The 24,327-nt window shown below is 44.5% G+C and overlaps 1 protein-coding gene across 3 annotated transcripts in view; it reads left to right on the top strand.

Moving 5' to 3' along the window:
• rabgap1l (RAB GTPase activating protein 1-like) overlaps positions 1-24,327 on the top strand; it is a 489,306-nt gene that overhangs the window by 330,916 nt on the left and 134,063 nt on the right. For all 3 annotated transcript variants that reach the window (XM_060830051.1, XM_060830052.1, XM_060830055.1), the window contains one exon: positions 17,193-17,306. In XM_060830051.1, the coding sequence (XP_060686034.1) occupies positions 17,193-17,306 (114 nt within the window). The remainder of the gene's footprint in view (positions 1-17,192; positions 17,307-24,327) is intronic.

Genomic DNA, 24,327 nt, shown 5'->3' with positions numbered 1-24,327 from the left:
TTGTGTGGTGATGGACTGTTCGGAGTTAGGTTGTTGGACGGGCTTTACATGCCTACAATCACCATGGTCACTCTGTGGCCACTCCATTTTCTGGTGATCTTATTTTCTTTAATCATGTTTTGGAAAAAAAGATAAATCTGTCTATAATTCTCTTACCCGCCCAGTTCTCTGCCTCCCCTCTTTTGATACTGCTGCTTGTACTCCTGTTAACGTTCTGCATACATTGATCCTTTATGTGCCTGATTTTCCTCACAAATTCCAGTTACCAGTTGAAATGATCCCTTGTTGCAAACTTTGGAGTGGCGAATTGTTTAATGGTCATTGGCAGAATTTTAGAATGGACTTGATCAGATGGGCGGAGGAGTGGCAGATGGAATTTAATTAAGATAAATGTGAAGTGTTACATTTTTGATAAGACAAATCAGGGAAGGACTTATGTGCTTAATGGTAGGGTCCTGGGGAGTATTGCTGAACAAAGGGACCTTGGAGTACAGGTTCATTGTTCCTTGAAGATGGAGTCACAGGTGTACCTTTATTGGTCAGTGCATTGGGTGTAGGAGTCGTGGCTGTACAGGGCATTGGTGAGGCCCCTTTTGGAATACTGCATTCAGTTCTGGTCCCCTGCTTTTGGAAAGATGTTGTGAAACTTGAAAGGATTCACAAAAGATATACAAGGATGTTGCCAGGGTTGGAGAGGCTGAATACGCTGGGGCAATTTTCCTTGAAGCATTGGATTATAAGAGGTGATCTTATAGAAGTTTATAAAATCATGAGGGACATGGATAGTATGAATAGTCAAGGACTTTTCCCCAGGGTAGGGGAGCCCAAAATGAGAGGGTCGCAGTTTATGGTGAGAGGGTAAAGTTTTAAAAGGGACCTAAGGTCCAACATTTTCCAGCAGAGGTGTGTGTGTGTGTATGTGTATGTGTGTGTGTGTGTGTGTGTATGGAATAAGCTGCCAGAGGAAGTGGTAGAGGTGGGTACAATTACAACAATTAGGGGCGGCATGGTGGCACAGTGGTTAGCACTGCTGCCTCACAGCGCCAGGGACCTGGGTTCAATTCCCGCCTCAGGCGACTGACTGTGTGGAGTTTGCACGTTCTCCCCGTGTCTGCGTGGGTTTCCTCCAGGTGCTCCGGTTTCCTCCCACAGTCCAAAGATGTGCGAGTCAGGTGAATTGGCCATGCTAAATTGCCCATAGTGTTAGGTAAGGGGTATATGTAGGGGTATGGGTGGGTTGCGCTTCGGTGGGTCGGTGTGGACTTGTTGGGCCGAAGGGCCTGTTTCCACACTGTAAGAAATCTAATCTAAGAAATCTAATCTAATCTAACATTTATAAGGCGTCTGGATGGGTACTTGAATAGGAAAAGTTTATAGGAATATGGGCCAAATGCTGACAAATGAGATCCAGATTAATTCAGGATATCTGGTTGGCATAGATGAGTTGGACTGGAGTCTGTTTCCATACTGTACAATTCTATGACTCTTAACACCATAAGAACATTCAATATAGGAGCAGAATTAGGCCATTTGGCTCATCGAGTCTGCACCGCCATTTGATTATGACTGGTATGTTTCTCAACTCTATATTCTCCCGCCTTCTTCCCATAATCCTTGATCCCCTTACGAATCAAGAACCTACCTCACAGATTCACCATCTCTGGCTGAAGAAATTCCTCCTGATCTCAGTTCTGAAGGGTTGTCCCTTCACTCTGAGACTGCGCCCTCGTATCCTAGTTGTTCCTACTAGTGGAAACGTAAGACCATAAGACATAGGAGTGGAAGTAAGGCCATTCAGCCCATCAGGTCCACTTCGCCATTCAATCATGGCTGATGGGCATTTCAACTCTACTTACCAGCATTCTCCCTGTACCCCTTAATTCCTTGTGACATCAAGAATCTATCAATCTTTGCCTTGAAGACTTTCAGTGTCCCGGCCTCCACTGCACTCTGCGCCAATGAATTCCACAGGCCCACCACTCTCTGGCTGAAGAAATGTCTCCGCATTTCTGTTCTGAATTGACCCCCTATAATTCTAAGGCTGTGTCCACGGGTCCTAGTCTCCTCACCTAACAGAAACAATTTCCTAGCGTCCACCCTTTCCAAGCCATGTATTATCTTGTAAGTTTCCATTAAATCTCCCCTTAATCTTCTCAACGCCAATGAATATGATCCCAGGATCCTCAGCTGTTCCCCGTATTGTTAGACCAACCATTCCAGGGATCATCCGTGAGAATCTCCGCTGGACACGTTCCAGTACCAGTGTGTCCTTCCTGTGGTGTGGGGACCAAAACTGGACACCGTACTCCAAATGGCCTCAGTACTACATCTGCTCTGTGGCCATTCGAATGAGGCTTCTTGGTATTCTAAGTTTCAGTGAGATCTCACCTCATTTTTCTGAACTCCATTGAGTACAGACCCAGAGTCCTGAACCATTCCTCGTATGACGAGCCCTTCACCCCCCGGATCATTCTTGTTGACCACCTCTGGATCACCTCCAAGGCTAGCATATTCTTCACTTTTTGAAGTGCAGATCCTGGGTTAATTATATAAGCAAATACATTTCAATGTTGTCCTTTGCTCCTAGATCATCATCTTAAAATATCCTACCCCTACTCCACAGCAGAAAGTCTCCTTTCAAACTCGGCCCAACATTGCAAAAACAAAGTCTATCATTGTTCTGTTCCATGTTATTTATATTATTCTACTGGATAGAGCAAAAAAAAAGCACATCTTACAAATTCCTAGTGACAATCCTGCCTTGCAATCAGCAAGTAGACAGACAAATTAAATTCAAGGCACAAGGAAAGTCTGCATGTTCTTGAACAAGCTGAACTGTCAATGCTAGTAGAATGATGAATTAAGTATACATAGAACAGTACAGTACAGCACAGCACAGTACAGACCCTTCAATGTTGTGCCGATCTTTTATCATACTCTAACATCAAGCTAACCTACATATCCTTCATTTTACGATCATCCATGTGCCTATCTAAGAGTCTCTTAAATGTCCCTAATGTATCTGACTCTACTACCACCGCTGGCAGTGCATTCCACGCACCCACCACTCTCTGTGTAAAGAACCTACCTCTGACATCTCCCCAAAACCTTCCTCCAATCACCTTAAAATTATGCCCCCTCGTGGTAGACATTTCTGCCCTGGGAAGAAGTCTTTGGCTATTCACGCTCTATGTATACGTCTCATCATCTTGTACACCTCTCTCAAGTCACATCTCATCCTGTTTGCTCCAATGAGAAAAACCTAGCTCCCTCAACCTTTCCTCATTAGACAGTCCAGGTAGTATCCTGGTAAATCTCCTCTGCACTCTCTCTAAAGCTTCCACATCCTTCCTATAATGAGGTGACCAGGACTGAACACAGTAATCCAAGCGTGGTCTAACCAGGGCTCTGTAGAGCTGCAGCATAACCTCGCAACTCTTAAACTCAGTTCCCCTGCTAATGAAAGCCAGTACCTCATATGTCTTCTAAACAACCCTATCATCTTAGGTGGCAACTTTGAGGGATCTGTGAACATGAGCCCTGAGATCCCTCTCTTCCTCCACAGAGCTAAGAATCCTGCCATTAACCCTGTATTCTGCATTCAAATTCGACATTCCAAAATGATTCAGTTCACACCTTTCCAGGTTGAACACTTATCTGCCACTTCTCAGCCCAGCTCTGCATCCTGTCAGTGTCCTGTTGCAAATTACAACAGCCCTCCACGCTATCCATAACTCCACCAACCTTCATGTCATCAGCAAACTTAGTAACCCTCCCTTCCACTTCCTCATCCAAGTAGTTTATAAAAATCACAAAGAGCAGAGGTCCCAGAACAGATCCCACAAAACACCATTGGTCACCGAGCTCCAGGCTGAATACTTTCCATCTGCTACCACCCTCTAACATATATGGGCCAGTCGATTCTGTATCCAGACAGCCAAATTTCCCTGTATCCCATACCTCCTTACTTTTTGAATGAGCCTGCCATGGGCAACCTTATCAAACGCCATGCTAAAGTCCATATACTCCACATCCACTGCTCTACTTGCGTCAATGTGTTTTGTCACATCCTAAAAGAATTCAATAAGGATTGTGAGGCATGACCCGCCCCTCTCAAAGATATGTTGACTCTCTAATAAAACTATAGTTTTCCAAATAATCATAATTCCTGTCTTTCAGAACCTCTCCAATAATTTGCCCACCACAGACATTAGACTGATTAGTCTGCAATTCCCAGATTATCCCTGTATTTCATTCAAACCGTCCTTGATTGATACTTACCTGTCTAAATGAGTTATGTTGTGTTTCAATATTTTCCTTACCTTCTCATTCCCCAAAGCCTGTCCACCATCAACAAGGTACAAGTCAGGAGTCTGATGGATGCTCCAAACTAGCTGGATAGCTGCAGCTTCAGTAATACTCAATACATATGACACCATGCAGCGCAAATAAAGACGAGGGCAGCTGATACATGCCCCTCCCTGCACATTCCCCTCCAGCCACTCAGTATCCTGACTTGGAAATATATCAGTGTTCCTTCACTGGATCAAATCCTGGAACTTTCGCCGTAAGGGCATTGTGGATGTCTCCACAGCACTGCAGTGGATCAAGAAAACAGCTCACCACTGCCTCCTTCAGGATATGATTTGGAAATGCCGGTGTTGGACTGGGGTGTACAAAGTTAAAAATCACACAACACCAGGTTATAGTCCAACAGGTTTAATTGGAAGCACAGTAGCTTTCATCGCTCCCTCATCAGGTGATAGTGGAGGGCTCAATCCTAACACACACAATTCTAGAGATTCATCTTCTTTCAACGATGAGAAACCCCTTCATCTCTAGTACCCCATGCAATATTTCATAGTCCTCCTCCCAAACTACAGTACCTGCTTTGTCCCTGTCTTATTTGATTAGATTAGATTATTTACATTGTGGAAACAGGCCCTTCAGCCCAACAGGACCACACTGACCCTCCAAAGAGCAACCCGCCCAGACCCATTCCCCTACATTTACCCCTTCACCTAACACCTAACAATTTAGCATGGTCAATTCACCTAATCTGCACATTTTTGGACTATGGGAGGAAACCGGAACACCCGGAGGAAATCCACGCAGAGAATGTGGAAATTCCACACAAGACAGTTGCCTGAGATGGGAATTGAACCCAGGTTTCTGACGATGAGAGGCAGCAGTGCTAGCCACTGTGCCACCGTGCCATCCACAAAGTGTAAACAGATGTAAAGTTTTCATTAAGAACCATTACACTGAATTCCACCTCCAAACACAAGCTACCTTCCTGCTCTCGAATTGGCATGACCCATTCCTTTTTTCTCCTCTTGATCTTTCTGTGATTTGCAAACATCACTGGGATTTCCCTGATTCACTTGGACATATTTCAGCTTGTCAGCTCTTTGCTTTTTTCCGGTCCTGTTTAATTTCACCCCTGCATTTTCTATCATCCCCTTAGCTTTCTGTGGGATTGGACTCCAGGTATCCAACATCACTTTCCCTGCTTGATCTTCCCAACTCTAGCTGCATTTTCACATCCCAGGCTGAGAGTCTGGATTTGGGCGTGATTGTGAATGATCTCTGTCTTGTCCTTGGAGGCCTCCAACTGCCCTGACACTGATTTCCCATCGAGACGCTGGTTCCAGTCCTGGCAAATTTCATCCTGGCTTAGTAAATTCTGTCTTTCCAAAATTTAAAATGTTTGCTCTTATAGAATCATGGTATCCCTCCAATGTGGAAACAGGCCATTTGGCCCAACAAGTCCACACCGACCCTCTGAAGTGTAACCTACCCAGATCCATTGCTCCACCCTATTACTCTACATTTCCCCTGAATAATGCCCCTAACCTACACATTCCTGAACACTATGGACAATTTAGCATGGCCATGTCACCTGCCCGATCAACTTTGAACTGTGGGAGGAAAATGCACCACCAAAGGAAATCCACACAGACGTGGGGAGAATGTGCGAATTCCACAGACAGTTGCCCGAGGCTGGAATCGAACTTGGATCCCTGGCGTTGTGAGGCAGCAGTGCTAACCACTAAGCCACTGTCCCACTCTTGATCTATCATTATCCCCTTCAATATTTACTTCAAATCAAAAATGAATTATGAAACTATTACTATAACGTTCTTCCACAGATACCGCCTCCACCTATCTAGATTCGTTGTATGAGATTATAGATAACTGTCTCGATAGTCTTTCTTATATTAGTACGACCCATAAAGTTCTTTCTTATCATTGATTTTATCCTTAATGACTGAGGATGCTTGTGTAAAGCACTACAATGCAATAGATCAATGGACGTGAATGGCTTCTTTCTGTGCTTTAGAATTCTATGCATTATATCTTTAAAGGGGCTAGCTTACCGCATATTGTAAAAATGAAATGTTTTGTGTGAACATGTACATGTTGGAAGGGTTGGGTTTTGTTTTGATGGCTGGGTATCATTTATTTGCCTGGCTGGCCACATTTTAACATGTTCAACTCAAAACAGGTTTGTTTTTCAAGTTGGCTATTTCTGTGTATGTTGCTGACCCCAGTCCAGCGAGCGTAAATATCAAATGTGCAACCTTTTCTGGAACATGGCCGTTTCTCCGAACGAGCCAATGAAAGGGGAGGGGGTGGGTGGGTGGATGAATGGCATTTGGTCTGGGTCTCCCTCTTTGTGATTTGCCCCTTCCAGCATCCTCTTTCAAACCTTCTTTATTTAAAGCCCAGGGGAATTGAAATGCAATTTGTGCTGGTTTGGCAGAAATGCCTTCCTTGAGTGCATTTGAAATAGATGAGCTGGATTACGGTTTGAGGAATGTGACAGTGATAATCTATCACTTCGACTCATTAACTCAGTAACGCATAAACCTATCACTTGCATGAAGTTTAATCCCTACATGATTGAACATAGCTGCTGCCTCTTCTCTCACTGCAGAGCTCCTTCATCAGGGTTTTCCCTTGTCTCTTCATCAACTGTACCAGAGCCAGAAACTTCAGATACCTTCTCCAAGTAAAGAGCAAGATAACCCTGTATTTTGTACATTCCCTTTCATTAATTCAGACTACCCCAAATTCCTACAGTCAATTGAGTATTTTGTGTTTGGTCACGGCTGAAATGTGGGAAGCATGGCAGCTACTTGCGTGATGTGTGTGCCACAATACATAATAACCTGCTTCTCGATGTTGCTGGCAAGGTAAATACCAGTCAGGAGGATTCCCCTGTATATTTTCAAACAGTGTGAGATCTCTTACATTTGCCTCGGAAGGCGGAGAAGGCATCAGTTAAATGTCTGTTGGGAAAGGCAAGCAGCGCTGCACTCCCTCAGCACCACTCTGAAACACCGGGCTCGATTATATATTTGAACCTCGGGAGTGGGGGTGCAAACTCACAGCCTGCTATCTCAGAGGTGAGAATGCCAATTCCTGACTGAGCTGTAGCTAGCACCAAAAAGCATTCTTCAGCTTTGACCTTGTGCCCTTGGGTTGTTACTGGACATTAGGCTCAAACTGGCTCTAACCACATTCAGAATTCAAACATATCATGAATCATCAGAGACCAGGAAGGAGAAGGATACTCTGTCTTATTTTGTTCTCAATGTCTGTGCTACTTTGGCCAATTGAAAGGCTTCGCCACTTCAATCAGCTCACTGAAGTGTCAAAATATGTTGCCTGTATGATGGTCTGCACCTCTGGGGTCGTTTCGTTTTTCTCTGCAACCTTCCTGTGCCATGCAATCTTGTCTTTCACACCTTCCATCCTCACCCCTTATTTTAACCGCTCACACACACTCCCCGAACCAATACAGCAAAAGACTGCAGATGCTGGAAATGCTTTGCTGGTGAGGCTGAAATTCTTGTTATCTCTAAGTTGTCTATTTCCATGTACTCCTGAGAAGAATTTCCCACCTTCCATAAATGCATGCTCGTACAAAACACTATCTTCATATGCTAACTCACATCATGTTTCATTCATTCAAATGTTCCCTGTGCTCACAGACCTGAATTGGCTCCTGTTAAGCACTTCTTTGATTTTAACATTTTTACTGTGGTTTTCTCTCAATATCTTTACCTTCTCCCTATCTCTGTAATTTCATCTTACCTCTCAATTCTCCCAACTCTCTCCCCTCCTTTTACTCTAGTCTCTTCAGCATACCTGATTTTAATTGCTTCATCATTTTTGGCATGTCTTCAGTGTCCAATACTGGAATTCCCTTTTTACACTTCTCAGCCTCTCTTTGCCACTTTTCAGCTTTAAGAGACTCCTGAAAACCTACCTGTGGGTGAAGCTGTTCATTATCTAACTACATAGCTCCAATGTCCACCTTGTTGTAAAATTTGATTTTGTCTTGAGATACAGGACAGAATTAGGCCATCAGCCCATCTATATTTCTCCACCATTCAATCACAGCTGATACGTTTCTCAATCCCATTCTCCTGTAACTCTTGATACCCTTCCTAATCAAGAACCAGCTATCTCGGCCCAACAAGTCCCGCCGAAGAGCAACCCACCCAGATCCATTCCCCTACATTTACCCCTTCACCTAACACTCCGGTGCTTCCAATTAAACCTGTTGGACTATAACCTGGTGTTGTGTGATTTCTAACTTTGTACACCGGCATCTCCAAATCATTACACAGATAAATTTTTTTTCTAACTTTCCAAATTTGAGCTTTACTTGTTGTGTAGATACACTGATAGTTTATGCAGTACTGGAGGAAGCCATTGTGGCATGTCTGGGCTTCGGAATGTTTCTCTCGCAGAATCCATTCCTGAATCTGTGATACACCACCCTCATTTTCCCTGTGTTGTGTGTCTCCTTTTAGTGTGCACACTCCAGTGATACTTCCTCTTTCTCTCGGCAGGGGAGGTATATTTGCCACAGCTGATTTTCTGCAGGTGAAATGCCTTAGCCCCACATCACCGGCAAAATATGTGGGTCTTGTTTACCAAGTGATGATATTTTCACTGTGTGCCAATCTGCCTTACTAATCCATTTACAAAGACTAAGTAATTGTAGATTCATTAAACGAGCTTGCCAGAAGCTTTCCATCTGAGATCCCTGTCAGCTTAACAGTGACTGTGCTGATGTTATGATAGCTCATTAAAGTAATCAGAAAATTAATGCGCTAATAGCAGAGATCTTCGTCAGTGCTCATTAAATAAGTTTAAATTGGACACTCTGAGCTTTATAGGGTAGAGTCTGGACAGTGTGTACTCTGTCTGACTGGAATGTGGTTGAACTCTCTGCCTACTCAGGAGAGAATCTTCTTTGTGAGTGGGCGTTGACTTGATTAAAAAGTCACAGATCCCATTCTCACTAACTCTTCTTAAAGACTCTGAAACCCTTGACGTTTCATACAGACGCCATCTTCCACCTTACAGACACAACTGACCACTGACCCACTGTACAGACATGACTGACCCCCCACTGACCCCCGATTTGGACATGACAGATCCCCCACTGACCTGTTGTGCAGATATGACTGACCACTGATCCCTTGTACAGACATGACTGACCACTGATCCCTTGTACAGACATGACTGACCACTGACCCCTTTGATGGACACAACTGACCATTGACCTCATTTACAGACATAACTGACCACCAACCTCTTGTACAGACACAACTGACCACTGACCTCTCACAAAGACACGATTGACCATTGTGAGTGTAGAGATCTCATTGTTTCCCACCTGAGGCTGACTGGGGTGATGTGTCTGAAGACTCCCAGAGACGGGAAGCAGGATGAAGAGGGATTGAAATTGTTGTGTCTGGGGTAAATGGTGAGGCAGTGTTAATGGCAGCCTGTTACGTGACAGACATTGGTTTTCCTCGAGGGGGCATTGGAAATGCTGCGGGATCTTTAGGTTCACAAGCAAATGCCAAACATGTTGCTATGAATTCTTACTATGGCCTTCTCAGTCTCTGGGCGCACTAGGTTCTGAAACATAGAACAGTACAACACACTACCGGCCCTCGATATTATGCCACCTTCTATCCTACTCTCAGATTAAACTAACCTACAGACCCTACATTTGCTGTCATTCTTATGCCTTTCCAAGAGTCGCCTAAATGTCCCTAATGTATCTGACTGTACTCCCACTGTTGGCAGTGCATTCCACGCACCCACCATTCTCTGTGTAAAGAACCTATCTCTGACATCTCACTTAAACCTGTCTCAATCACCTTAAAATTATGGATCCTCATGATAGCCATTTCTGCCCTGGGAAAAAGTCTCTGGCTATCCACTCTACCTCTGCCTGTCATCATCTTGTACACCTCTATATCAAGTCACCTCTCATCCTTCTTCGCTCCAACGACAAAAGCCCGAGCTCCCTCAATCTTTCTTCATAAGACATGCCCTCGAGTCCTGGCAGCATCCTGGTAAATCTCCTCTGCACCCTATCTAAAGCTTCCACATCTTTCCTATAATGAGGCAAGGAGAACTGGATACAATATTCCAAGTGTGGTCTGATCAGAGTTTTATAGAGCTGCAGCATAATCTTGCAGCTCTAAAACTCACTCCCCCTGCTGATGACAGCCAGCACACCATATGCCTTCTTAACAACCTTAACAACTTGAGTGGCAACTTTGAGGGATCTATGAACGTGGACCCCAAGATCCCTCTGTTCCTCCACAGTGCCAAAAATCCTACCTTTAATCTGCATTCAACTTCAACCTTCCAAAATGAATCACTTCACACTTTTCCAGGCTGAACTCCATCTTCCACTTATCAGCCCAGCTCTGCATCCTGTCAATGTTGCAACCTTCAACAGCCCTCCACGCTATCCACCATACCTCCAACCTTCGTGTCATCAACAAACTTACTAACCCACCCTTCGACTTCCTCATTCAAGTCATTTATAAAAATCACAAACAGCAGAGATCGCAGAACAGATGCCTGTGGAATATCACAGGTCTCCGAGCTCCAGGCTGAATACTTTCCATCCACTACCACCCAATTCTGTATCCAGACAACCAAATTTCCCTGGATCCCATGCTTCCTTACTTGCTGAATGAGCCTACCATGAGGAAACTTGTCAAATGCCTTGCTAAAATCCATATACCCCACATCCATTGCTCTACTTTCATCAATCTGTTTTGTCACATCCTCAAAGAATTCGTTAAAGCTTATGAGGCATGACCTGCCCCTCACAAAGCCATACTGACTATCTCTAATCAAGCTATGCTTTTTCAAATAATCATAAATCCTGTCTCTCAGGATCATCTCCAAAACTCTGCCCACCACTGATGTAAGACAGACTGGTCTGTAATTCTAGGATTATCCCTATTCTCTTTCTTGAACAGGGAAATGACATTTGCCACCCTCCAATGGTTTGGCACTACTCCAGTGGGCAGTGAGGATGCAAAGATCATTGCCAAAGGCACAGCAATCTCTTCCCTCACTTCCTGCAGTAATCTTGGGTATATCCCGTCTGGCCCAAGGGACGTATCTATCCTAATGATTTTCAAAATTTCCAGATCATCCTCCTCCTTAACATCAACCTATTCAAACCTATCAGCCTGTTTCACGCTGTCATCACAAACAACAACATTCCTCTCACTATAGAATACTGAAGCAAAGTATTCATTAAGGGCCTTCCCTACCACCTCCAACTCCAGGCACAAGTTCCCTCCACTATCCCTGATTGGTCCTGCCCTCATTCTGACCATCCTCTTGTTCCTCGCATAAGTGTAGAACACCTTAAGGCTTTTCTTGATCATGCTCACCAAGGCTTTTTCATGCCTCCTCCTCGCTCTCCTAAGTCCATTCTTCAGTTCCTTCCTGGCTACCTTGTAATCCTCCGGAGCCCTGTCTGATCCTTGCTTTCTCAACCCTAAGTAAGCTTCCTTCTTCCTATTGACTAGATGTTCCACGTCCCTTGTCTCCCAAGGTTCTTTCACCCAACCATGCCTACCTTGCCTCAGTGGGATAGACCTATCCAGCACTTCAGCAAGTGCTCCCGAAATAACCTCCACATTTCAGTCGTGCATTTCCCCGAGAATATCTGCTCCCAATTTATGCTGTACAGTTCCTGCCCAATAACATTGTAATTCCTCCTCCCACAATTAAATACTTTCCCATACCATCTGCTCCTATCCCTGTCCTTGACTATAGTAAAGGTCATGGAGTTATGATCACTTTCACGGAAATGCTCTCCCATCATGAGATCTGTCACCTGACCTGGTTCATTGCCAAGCACCAAATCCAATATGGTCTCCCCTGTAGTCAGCCTATCTATATTTTGAGTCAGGAATCCTTCCAACAAAATCTGCTCCATCCAAACTATTTGCAGTAAGGAAGTTCCAATCAATATTAGGGAAGGTGAAGTCACCCATGACAACAAACCTGTTCCTCAGCATCTTTCCAAAATCTTCCTCCCAACCTGCTCCTCCTTGTTTCTATTGCTATTGGGAATCTATTGAAAACTCCGAATAAAGTGACTGCTCCTTTCCTGTTTCTGACTTCTACCCATTGTGACTCTGTAGACTAACCCTCCTCGATGACTTTCCTTTCTGCAGCTGTGGTACTCTCCCTAATTACTAATGCCACTCCTCCATCTCTTTTACCTCCCTCCCTATACCTTTTGAAACATCTAAACCCTGGAATGTCCAACAACCATTCCTGCCTCTGTGATATCCAAGTCTCCGTCATGGCCACAACTTCGTAGCTCCAAATACTGATCCATGCCCTAAGTTCATCACCTTTAGTCCTGACACGTCTTGCATTAAAATAGACACACTTCAACCCATCACACTGACTGCAACTTTGCCTTATCAACTCTTTCCTTCCTCACAGACTTTCTGCACGCTGTATCTGCCTGTTCACCAACTACCATATCCTCTGATCTGGAGCTCCGGTTCCCATCCCCCTGTCAAACTAGTTTGAACCCTCCTGAAGAGCTCTAGCAAACCTCCTGCCCAGGATATTGCCGCCCCTCCAGTTCAGGCGCAATCTGCCCTCACTGGGTATCCCAATGATCCACATCTGAAGCTCTGTCTCCTACACCAGCCATGCAGCCACGTCTTCAGCTGCACTCGCTCTCTGTTCCTAGCCTCACTAGTCTGTGACACCGGTAGCAATCCTGAGATTACTACTCTGCTTGTCCTGCCTTTTAGTTTCCGACCTAATTCCCTCTATTCACTTGTCAGATCTTCATCCTTTTTCCTAGCTATGTCATTGATACCAAAGTGTACCACAAATTCTGTAAGCTCAATCCGAGACATCTCTGTCCTTGGCACCCAGGAGGCAACATACCATTCAGAAGTCTCATTTGTGACCACTGTTAATTCCCTATGACTATCACTGTCCTATTCTACCCCCTTCCCATTTGAACTGCAGAACGAGGCTCAGTGCTCAAGACCTGGCTTTCCCCTGGTAGGTCTCTTTCCCCCCATCAGTATCCAAAGCGGTATGCTTATTATTGAGGGGAACAGCTACAGGGGTGATTGCACTGACTGCCTGTGTCCTTTTCCTCTCCTGACGGTCACCCAGCTACCTTTATCCTGTAACTTAGGTGTGACTACCTCCCTACAACTCCTCTCTGTCACCCCCTCAGCCTCCCGAATGATCAACTCCAGCTCCAGTTCCCTAAAGTGGTCTGTGAGGAGCTGGAATTGGCTGCACTTCTCATAGGTGAAGTCAGCAGGCACACTAGTGGCGACCCTTACCTCCCACATCCTGCAAGAGGAGCATGTGACTGTCCTAGCTTCCATTCCTTCGGCTCTAAGTTGCCAGAAGAGTTGAAAAAAATCTTTCCCCTACCAACCCTCCCCACAGAGTGTTTTGTTTTTGGTTAGAAGAGGACAGCGGGTAGGAGACACTTGATATGTAGTGTTTCCGATTTAGCCGCTGCCCGAATATATCAGTTCACTTAGTTGTGTTAACATGTGACTGCTGACTTTAGTGTACGCACCGTTTTCGTATTGACGAGGCCCTGGTCTCACCCTTGTGGAGAGGCAGGAATTCAAGCCGAGTCAGCAGTGATGTGCCCGTCATTCAACCTGGTTCCCCCCCTCCAGAACTAGAGCTGGTAAAAATATGAATCAGACTAATACGTTTGATAGGGAATTGAATAACGGCAGCTTTAGTCAGACAGTAGTTGAGTGTGGAACATAGTGAAGAGGTTATGGAATAGTTTGCACCTGTTGGTTGAGTGACCTCTTTCTGTGCTGCTAAATTCCATGCAATGGCGTCTAATCTTCGTGGGAACAGTTGAAGTGAGATTCTCATTATACTGTGCATGGCATAAATTTGCTCAATGTTCTTTTTCAAATTTCATTTACTTCTTGGACTATAGATCTCACTCTGTCAGTGCAGTACATTTGAATTTGCACTTTGTAAAACATCCGCTCTAACCTGTGCGGTTTCACTGTGGTACCAGTACCTGCGGCTCGAACACGAGTTAACAGATGAATGTTGAGGTCTACCTGCTGTTCTCTTCCCCAGTCCCACCAGCTGCTAATTCCATGTGGCTTCCTGTGTGTGGAGCTCCACCCGTTGGTGTGAGAGAATAATCACAAGTTTTAAAATTTAAATACAGAAATTTGGGGCAGAGTTTACTGCTTTAGATTTTCTCTGCATATTCATATAATATATTTACAGGGTCAAATGTCAGCTCCCAGCCTGAATTTTCCAAAGGTCCAGCATCTTCCAACCCATGACCACTTCTGTCTAGAAGGGCAAGGGCAGCGGATACATGGGAACACTACCTCAAAGCCGTTTGCTATCCTGGCCTGGAAATATTTCACAGTTTTGCTCTTGCAAGCACAACGAAAGCTGCACATGCATCCGAAATGCTGTAAGCTTTGAGCTGATAAATGGCAAATATTTCTCATCCCACACAGAGCCAGGCAATGACCTAAAGACTGCAGTGATTCAATAAGATATGTCATCACCATCCTTTGTCGGGCAGTTGGTACAGGCAATAAATGCTTGCTCAGCCAATGATACCCGTATCTGATGAACAAGTGAAATAAAAATGGGGATGGAGAGCGGGAGATATTGGGGACAGCAGATCAGACAGTGATTGGGAGAGGGAATCAGACAGGGACTGGGAGAGATTGGGGACAGAGGCAATCAGATCGGGAGTGGGAGAGATTGGGGACAGAGAGAATCAGACAGGGGAATGAGAGAGATTGGGGACAGAAGGAATCTGACATGGGAAAGGGAGCGATTGGGGCGGAGGGAATTGGACATGGGAATGGGAGATGCAGGACAGAGGAAATCAGACATGAAAATGAGAGACTTAGGACAGAAGGAATCAGACGGGGGATTGGGAGACACTGGAAGCAGTGTGGATTAGGGATAGAGACAGGGAGTATTGGGGACTGAGAGAATTCAGAAAGTGGGAGAGATTAGGACGAGCAACAGAACGAGGAGTGCAGAGATTTTGAAAGATGAAGTCGATCATGCTTGTCCAACCTTTTGGTATGTTGGGCCACTTTTCATTTTTTCCACTCCATTGGTTGGGGGGTTTGCTCCATTGAGGATTTTCAGCAATGTAAGGTTTGGTCATGGACTAAACTTAGGTTGCTGTTTCTTTGATTTTCAAAGCAGTAAATCTGGCAATTTAATTAACTAATTAATAGAAACGGCCAGTAAAAATAGCAACTACTGAAACCTTTTGTTTTTTTGGCCTTTCCAGTTATGGAGTAGAGTTAAACATACAGACTAAGCCCCAAGCCCTGGTTGCTCGGGAAGTAGGTGGGGAATTGGGGCTGAGGTAAGGAGTTAGATTTAACCAATACTTCAGGAAACCTGTAGAGGATAGCAGCCTTGACTCTAAGCAAGACTGATAGCAGCCTTTTCATGACTCTAAGCCTCTTTCCCCGACTCCTGCCAGATGACGATGATGTGCAGCCTTGTCTTTCCCCTCACCTAGCAAACTTCATTATTTCCACTCTACCTCCCACTGCGCAGGCTTCATGAAGTCACTCGCTGTCACAACACACTGTTTCTTCAATCAGTGTCCACTTCTCTCCCATGTTTGCTGCTGATAAATTCAAGAGTAAGAACCTGCCTTTGATTAAAGCAGCATCTCCTGCACATAATTCCATCTGTAGTCAGGACACTGATCGCAGTCCAGCTAGCAACCTTTGACAAGTCACACTGTAGTCCTCAGGCCATCCCATGGACAGGCCTGGATTAGAGGGTAGACAGAGAAAGATTAAAAACATTATAAACTGTTAATTGTAAGGTCATTACAAAAAGTCATGGGTGAAGAAATGCTCAGGTAAGATTGAGTGATATTGGAAGGTGGTTAGCTGCTGCTGTCTCTCAGTGCCAGGGACCCGGGTTCGATTCCACCTTTGGGCGGCTGACTATGTGGAGTTTACACATTCTTCCTGTGTCCGCATGAGATTCCTCTAGATGCTGCAGTTTCCTCCCAATGTCCAAAGATGTGCAGATTAGGTGTATTAGATTAGATTAGATTAGATTACTTACAGTGGGGAAACAGGCCCTTCGACCCAAAAAGGCCACACCGGCCCTCCAAAGAGCAACCCAGCCAGACCCATTCCCCTACATTTACCCCTTCACCTAACACTGTGGGCAATTTAGCACAGCCAATTCACTTAACCTGCACATTTTTGGACTGTGGGAGGAAACTGGAGCACCCGGAGACATGGGGAGAATGTGCAAACTCCATTCAGACAGTTGCCTGAAGCTGGAATTGAACCCGGGTCTCTGGTGCTGTGAGGCAGCAGTGCCACCGTGCCATGCTAAAATGTCCCATTATGCCCAGGAATGTGCAGGTTAATTGGATTGGCCATGGGAAATTGCTCAAATTGTCCAGGGATGTATAGACTAGGTGGGTTTGCTGTGGGAAATGCAGGAATAGGATGGAGGGTGGGTCTGGGTGGGATGCTCTTCAGACAGTTGGTGCAGACTCGATGGGCTGAATGACCTCTTTCCGCACTGTTGGGATTTTGTGATTCTAGAGATCCAATGAAGATCAGACTGAGTGGAAAAAAGAGATGTGGGGAAAAAAGGCTGAACACAGGACATGGTGTCACAATGAAGAGACAGCAAACAATGAAAGGATTCCTTGAACAGTGCTCCACAAGATTTTTGAGTAATATCTTAAAAACTGTGCATAGTGCACATACTCCCTGTCAATCATGCTTATTTCTTATAACATTGTAAATCGCGCAATGTTTAATTTATTTCTATTCTTCATACAGGATTCCATTCAGGAAAACGTCATTACCCGTGATATTAATCGGACTTTCCCAGCCCACGATTATTTCAAGGACACTGAGGGGGATGGACAAGATTCGTTGTACAAGATCTGTAAGGTAGGTTATTACAATTTGCTTCTGATGGAGATACGGTTGCAGGTAACTATGGCATGGAAACCCAGTGCATTGACCCACTTTGTGCTGTACATAATTCCGAACTGGTCCAAAAGCTGGTCCGGTTAGCTATATCTGCTTTTCTTCATCGACTGTTTGAAGAAGTGTAATTACTTAGTGTAAAATATGTTCAGACATTATTTGAAATTAACTAATGATGTAGATTGAAAGCCTTTATACTTGCAGTTCAGCAGCAGAAATCTGTTTTTGTGTAGGAGTGTTTATTTGGGCTGTGCATTGAAACTCTCAGCCCCTGTGATTGTGTCAAATGTTGTTTGTGTTTAGAATTACTGCGTGTGAAGGAGCTATGTATAGAATTACACTGTTCCTTGTTTTTGTGTGAAGGTGCTATGCGTAGAATTGACAGTCCCTGTATTTGTGATCCATGTACAGCATGACGTTGTTTTTGTGTCTGTGTATTGGCTATGTATGGAATTACAATATTCCTGTTACATCCTCAGCCCTGCTTCCTTTAGAGGCTCTATCCTATTCGAGTAAAAAGTGAGGTCTGCAGATGGTGGAGATCAGAGCTGAAAATGTGTTGCTGGTTAAAGCGCAGCAGGTCAGGCAGCATCCAAGGAACAGGAAATTCGACGTTTCGGGCAAAAGCCCTTCATCAGGAATGAGGAAAGTATGTCCAGCAGGCTAAGATAAAAGGTAGGGAGGAGGGACTTGGGGGTGGGGCGATGGAGATGTGATAGGTGGAAAGAGGTCAAGGTGAGGGTGATAGGCCGGAGTGGGGTGGGGGTGGAGAGGTCAGGAATAAAATTGCAGGTTAGGAGGGCGGTGCTGAGTTCGAGGGAATCGACTGAGACAAGGTTGGGATGGGGAAATGAGGAAACTGGAGAAATCTGAGTTCATCCCTTGTGGTTGGAGGGTTCCCAGGCGGAAGATGAACTCATCTTCCCCAAGTCCCTCCTCCCTACCTTTTATCTTAGCCTGCTGGACACACTTTCCTCATTCCTGATGAAGGGCTTTTGCCCGAAATGTCAAATTTCCTGTTCCTTGAATGCTGCCTGACCTGCTGCGCTTTAACCAGCAACACATTTTCAGCTCTATCCTATTCGCCCAGTTTCTCTGTCTCCGTTGCATCTGTTCTGACAATCTACCTTTTGTAGGGGGGCCTCAGAAATGTCCATCCTTTTCCTCAGCTGTGTCCGACCAATCTCCCACACTTCCATAGTTACCCCTTTCCCTCCCCCCCAAACACTAATAGGGTCCATCTAATCCTCACTGTCTACCTCTCCAGTATCTGCATCCAAAGCATTATGCAACACAATTTATGCCATCTCCAATGGGATTCCGCCAGCAGAAACATAATTCCCCGCCCCTCCCTTATCAACATTCCGCAGGGACCGTTCCCTCTGGGACACTGTGGCCCACACCACCTCAAGTCCTAATGCGTCTCCACGGCACCTTTCCATACAAGCGCAGAGCACATCACTTCGCCAGTTTACCTCCTCCCTCTTCACTATCCAAGACCTCAGATATATCTTCCAGGTGAAGCAGCAATTTACCTGCACTTCGCTCAATCTAGTCTATTGTATTGGCTGTTCTCAATGTGGTCTCCTGTACATTGGGAAGACGAAATGCAGACTGAGTGACCACTTTGTGGAACACCTACATTCTGTTTGTAAAAAATGACCCTGAGTTTCCAGTTGTCTGCCACTTCAATGCACCTCCATGTTCCCTGGCCAACATCTCTTTCTCAGGCTTGCAGCAGTGCTCCAGTGAGACTCACTGCAAGCTGGAAGGACACCATCTCATTTTCCTTTTAAGGATCCTGCAGCCCTCAGGACTGAATATCCAGTTCAATAATTTTAAGGCCTGAACACCTCCTTCCATGTCCTTTCCCCACCCCACACCCCAGGACCTGGCATCACATGGGCTGCTTTTAGTGCCCATGAGCAGTTTTTCTTTCTTCCTGCCTCACCATTACCCATCCCTTTATCTCCCTAACTGTCATTTTTTGTTTCCGGACTGCATCTCCACCTATCCACTCGCTCCTTCCTCCCCTCTAATCCCCTGTCTTCGGCCACCTTTCCCTAACTATCACTTCTGAAGAAGGGTCACTGGACTTGATGCACTAGCTCTGCTACAACGCAGTTTCTGTTTTCGTTTCAGATTTCTATCATTGAACTGTTGCTCTTTGTGTGTGTATGTATTTGCTGTACCTGTGCCTTGTGTACAATTATATCTTCTGTGTTTCTCTATGTAGTGTGTACAGGGTTACACAGGTAGTGAAAGTGGACACTGAAAGTGGACAGTAAATACACATATTTCTCCTTGAGGTACAGTAGCAGTGTCCCTGGGAGGCCTGAATTCAAGTCCCACCTAATCCAGTGGTGTGTAATAACATCTCTGAACAGCTTGGTTAGAAATATCCAGAACGCAGCTTCTTAAAAGCAAAATCCAGTAGAAATAAGGTCCCCTGATGGGCAGTGCTTGTTCGTTGTTGTGTAGTTGTTTAATTGGGTGATTTGATGATGAGTATTTCAAAGTTAAAAAATTAGAGCTGGGTTCTGAAGGGTCTTGTTGCACAGTGATATTGTACCTACCTTTTCCAGTTCGAGTCCCACTTGCTTCCGGGTGGTGTTCTAACATGTCTGAACAGGTTGATTAAAACAAAAGCTGGATTCTTCTCTGGTTTGGGGATGGAGGCTGATTTTTGGACAAGAAAAGGAACAGAGTGGAAAGGTGGAAACTGTTGGGTGTGCTAAACTGTAGATTTACAGTAAACCCATTGTAAGCCTCTGAACGTCTTTTGCTGCTTGATTCAGCACATGGATATTGGTGTCTTTTGTCCAACTTTATTATACCTCCAACTTTTCCCAATCTTGATGAAAAGTTATTGACCTGAAATGCTAGCGCACACTCTTCTTTTCTCTCTCTTACTCCGCCTCTTCACAGACAGTTCCTGACCACCATGTTCTGTTTTTATTTCCCATTGTTATGCCATGAGGCGATCGTTCCTTGTTTAGGAGCATTGCACTGACTGGCCAGGAGGTGTCAGTTGGCCTGTGACATTCACATTAACCTGCACAGCAATATTGTCAGGAAGAAGCAGAGTGTGAACGTTTGAGAATAGAGGAACCCGAAAGATTTATCTTACATTTTAATGAAAGTTAATCGCCTAACATGGCAGCTGAATAGTGCTGCACAACTACAACGTGTAAAAATGCTGGGTTCCAATGGGGCGGCATGGTGGCTCATGGCTTAGTGGTTAGCACTGCTGCCTCACAGCGCCAGAGACCCAGGTTCAATTCCTGCCTTGGGTGACTGACTTTGTTGAGTTTGCACATTCTCCCTGTGTCTGCGTGGGTTTCCTCCCACAATCCAAAGATGTGCAGGTCAGGTGAATTGGCCATGCTAAATTGCCCCATAACCAGGGGTGAATATGGGGAATTGGTCTGGGTGGGTTACTGTTCAGAACGTCAGTGTGGACTTGTTGGGCCGAAGGGCCTGTTTCCCTACTGTAGGGAATTTCATCTAAAAATATTGAATGTAGACTGGAAAATATATATATTCTTGAAGTTTATACATTCATGGAACAGAGTCACTTCTCGTGAAAAATCTATGATTTATATTCTTAAAATCAGCAAAGTGTTTTTGGTGACTAGGCAACTGGTCTAGAATATGAAAATACTAAAATAAGTGGGAACGCATCCTGTTTTTATAAACCACTCACCTCACTGGTCTGAAATTCATCCAGACTATAAAGGCTCTGTAATTTTTTGTCTGTGTTACATACTTGCATTGTTAGAATTGGCAAAGATACTATGGGATCGTTCCCTGGGATATTTCCTGGTCTTGGGAACTTCACCAGATAATGAATTTAAACGGGACTTGGGTAAGCACATGTAGGAGAAAAGGAGGATGCATTGATGGGATTAGATGGAGAAGGTGGGAGCTCATGTGAAGCATAAACATTGGTGCGTATATGTTTGGGCAAATAGTATGTTCCAAAATGCTTCATAATTCTGTATAAAATGGGCATCGGGAGCCCAGAATATTCAGGCTATTGGAACCAAGGACTCGTCTTTCTGTGTATCATCATTCTCAGGGTTTGGATTTCATGGAACTTCAATCAAAATTTAAGTTTATGAATTGTGCTGAGTTGTACACAGTTTCTGCTCCCAATTCTACATACAAGAACTCCGTAGGTAATTGCGCCACTTTTATTCTGAATCATAAGTCCGTAAAATATAGGAGCAGAATTAGGCCATTTGATCATGGCTGATATATTTCTCAAACCCATTCTCCTGACTTTTCCCCATTTCCCTTGATGTCTTTACCAATCAAGAATAAATCTATCATTGTCATAAATACACTCATTTACTTGATCTCCACAGCCTCCTGCAGCATTGAGTTCTACAGATTCACCACCCTCAGACTAAAGAAATTCCTCCCCAACTCAGTTCTAAAGGGTGATCCCTTCATTCTGAGGCTGTGCCCTTGGATCTTTGTCTCTTCTATTAGTGGAAATATCTTCTCTGTGTCCACTCTATCTGGCCTCTCAGTATTCTGTAAGTTACAATCAGATTCCACCCCCCTCTTCCCCAATCCTTCTAAGTTCATTTGAGTACAGTCCCAGAATCCTCAACCATTCCTCTTATGACATCCTTGCTCTTGTATTCCATCCCTGTTGAGATGAATGATAACCTTGCATCTGCCTATCCTAACCACTAACTAAACCTGCATGTTAACCTTAAGAGAATCCTGAATAAGGACTCCCAAGTCCTTTTATGCTTCAGATTTCTGAAATCTTTCCCCATTTAAAAAATAGTCTGCATTTCAATTCTTCCTACTAAAGTGCATAACCTCTCACTTTCCCACAGTTATTCCATCTACCACTTTTGTCCACTCTCCTAGCTTGATAATTTCTTCTGCAACCTTCCCACTTCCTCAATACTGCCAGTCCCTCTATCGATCTTCATGTAAATTTAGCAACAATGCCCTTAGTTCCTTCGTGCAGATTGTTAATGTATAAATGAATAGGTTGATCCCAACACTGACCCCTGTGGAACTCCATGCGTTGCTGGCTGCTATCCTGACATAGACCCCTTTTTCCCCAGTCTCTGCCTTCTGCCAGTCAGCCAATCCTCTATCCAAGCCTGTACCTTGCCCCAACACCATGGGCTTTTATCTTATTTAGCAGCCTCCCATAAGGCTTTCTGGAAATTCAAACAGCTCATGCCCTATGGCTCTCCTTTGTCTAACTTGTTCATTACCTCCTCAAAGAATTTTAACAGATTTGTCAGACATGGACTTGCCTTGACAAAGTCATGCTGACTCCGCCCCATTTTACCATGCTCTTCCAAGCAATCTCATCCCTAATAATAAACTCTAAAATCTTACCAGTAACTGAGGTCAAGCTAACTGGCTGATAATTTCTCGTCTTCTGCCTCCCTACTTTCTTAAACAGGTGCGTTACATTAGCCACTTGCCTGTCCTCTGGAACCCTCTATGACTCCAGTGATTCCTGAAAGATAGCCAAAAATACCTCCACAATCTGCTCAGCCATCTCCTTCACAACCCTGAGGTGTCATCTACTTTATGCATCTTCAGACCTTTTATCTTCCCCAGCGCCTTCTCCTTAACGATGGCCACTACGCTCACATCTGCGCCCTGACTCTTTTGAAGGTCTGCTGGTGTCTTCCACTGTGAAGACTAATTGTATCTGTTCAGTTCCTCCGCTCTTCCTTTGTTCCCCATTACTACTTCTGTAGTCTCATTTTCCAATGGTCCAAAGTCCACTTTTGCCTCTCTCTTACCTTTTCTATATGTCAAAAAACTCTTGCAATCTTCTTTTATACTACTAGCTAGCTAACGCTCATATTTTACCTACCGCACTGCCCCCCCCTTTTTGTTTTTTCAGATGCCCTCTACTGATTTTTAAAAGCTTCTAAATTCCCACTAACCCATGCCACTTTGTATGCTTTTTCTTTTGCTTTTATGTTTTCCCTGACTTCCCCTGTCAGCTATAGTTGTATTGTCCTCCCCTTAGTATGCTGCTGCTTCCTTGGCATGAATTTCTGCTATGCCTCCTGAATTATCCCCCAGAAACTCCTGCCATTGCACCTCCTCCTCTGCCCTGCTAGGCTGTCCTTCCAGTCAATCCTGGCCAACTGTTTCTTCATGTCTTTGTTGTTACCTTTACTCAATTGTAATACCATTACGCCTGATTCCAGCTTCTCCCTCCCCGACTGCAGAATGAATTCTATCATATTTATGGTCACTGCCTCCTAGGACTCTATAATCGAGTCTGCCATATTATATGTCACCAAATCCAGAATTGCCTGTTCCCTAGAGGGCTCTACCACAAGCTGCTCCAAAAGCTATTTTGTAGACCTTCCATGAAATCCTTTTCTTGAGATCTGCGACTAGATTTTCCCAATCCATCTGTGTATTGAAGTCCCCTATGATGATCGTAAGGCTGCCTTTCTTACATGTCTTTTCTATATCCTGATTTATTTTCTTCCCCATATTGTGAGTGCTACCTGTACATAATTCCCATCAAGGTCTTTATTTCTTGCGGGACCTCAATTCTATCCACACCGATTCTGTGCCTTCTGACTCTGCGTCACTTCTTGCTATTGATTTAATTTCAATTCTTACTAGCAAGGCAACCCATCCCCTCTGCCCATCCTTCTGAAAAGACATGTATCCTTGAATATTTCGTACCCAGCCCAGAATCCCTTGCAGCCATGTCATCGTGATGTTCATGTCATACCTGCACGACAATGCAGTGTTTCATATGCTGCTTGCATTGAAGTACAACATCCTCAGTCCTGAGGTGACTGTCCCCTTCTCATCGTTGTCTCCTAATCTGCTGTGCTGATGCTAGATTCCTGATCCTTTCTCTACTCTCTGTCCTATGACTTGTTCTGAAAACTTTAATAACATCTACTGAACCCTCCACCCATGACACCTCCCCCCACCCTCCGACTTGAAATTTTTCATG

This window comes from Hemiscyllium ocellatum, chromosome 9, assembly GCF_020745735.1.
Source record: "Hemiscyllium ocellatum isolate sHemOce1 chromosome 9, sHemOce1.pat.X.cur, whole genome shotgun sequence".
NCBI lineage: Eukaryota > Metazoa > Chordata > Chondrichthyes > Orectolobiformes > Hemiscylliidae > Hemiscyllium > Hemiscyllium ocellatum.
Note: the sequence above shows the minus strand (reverse complement) of the source record. Positions and strands in the feature narration are given on the sequence as shown.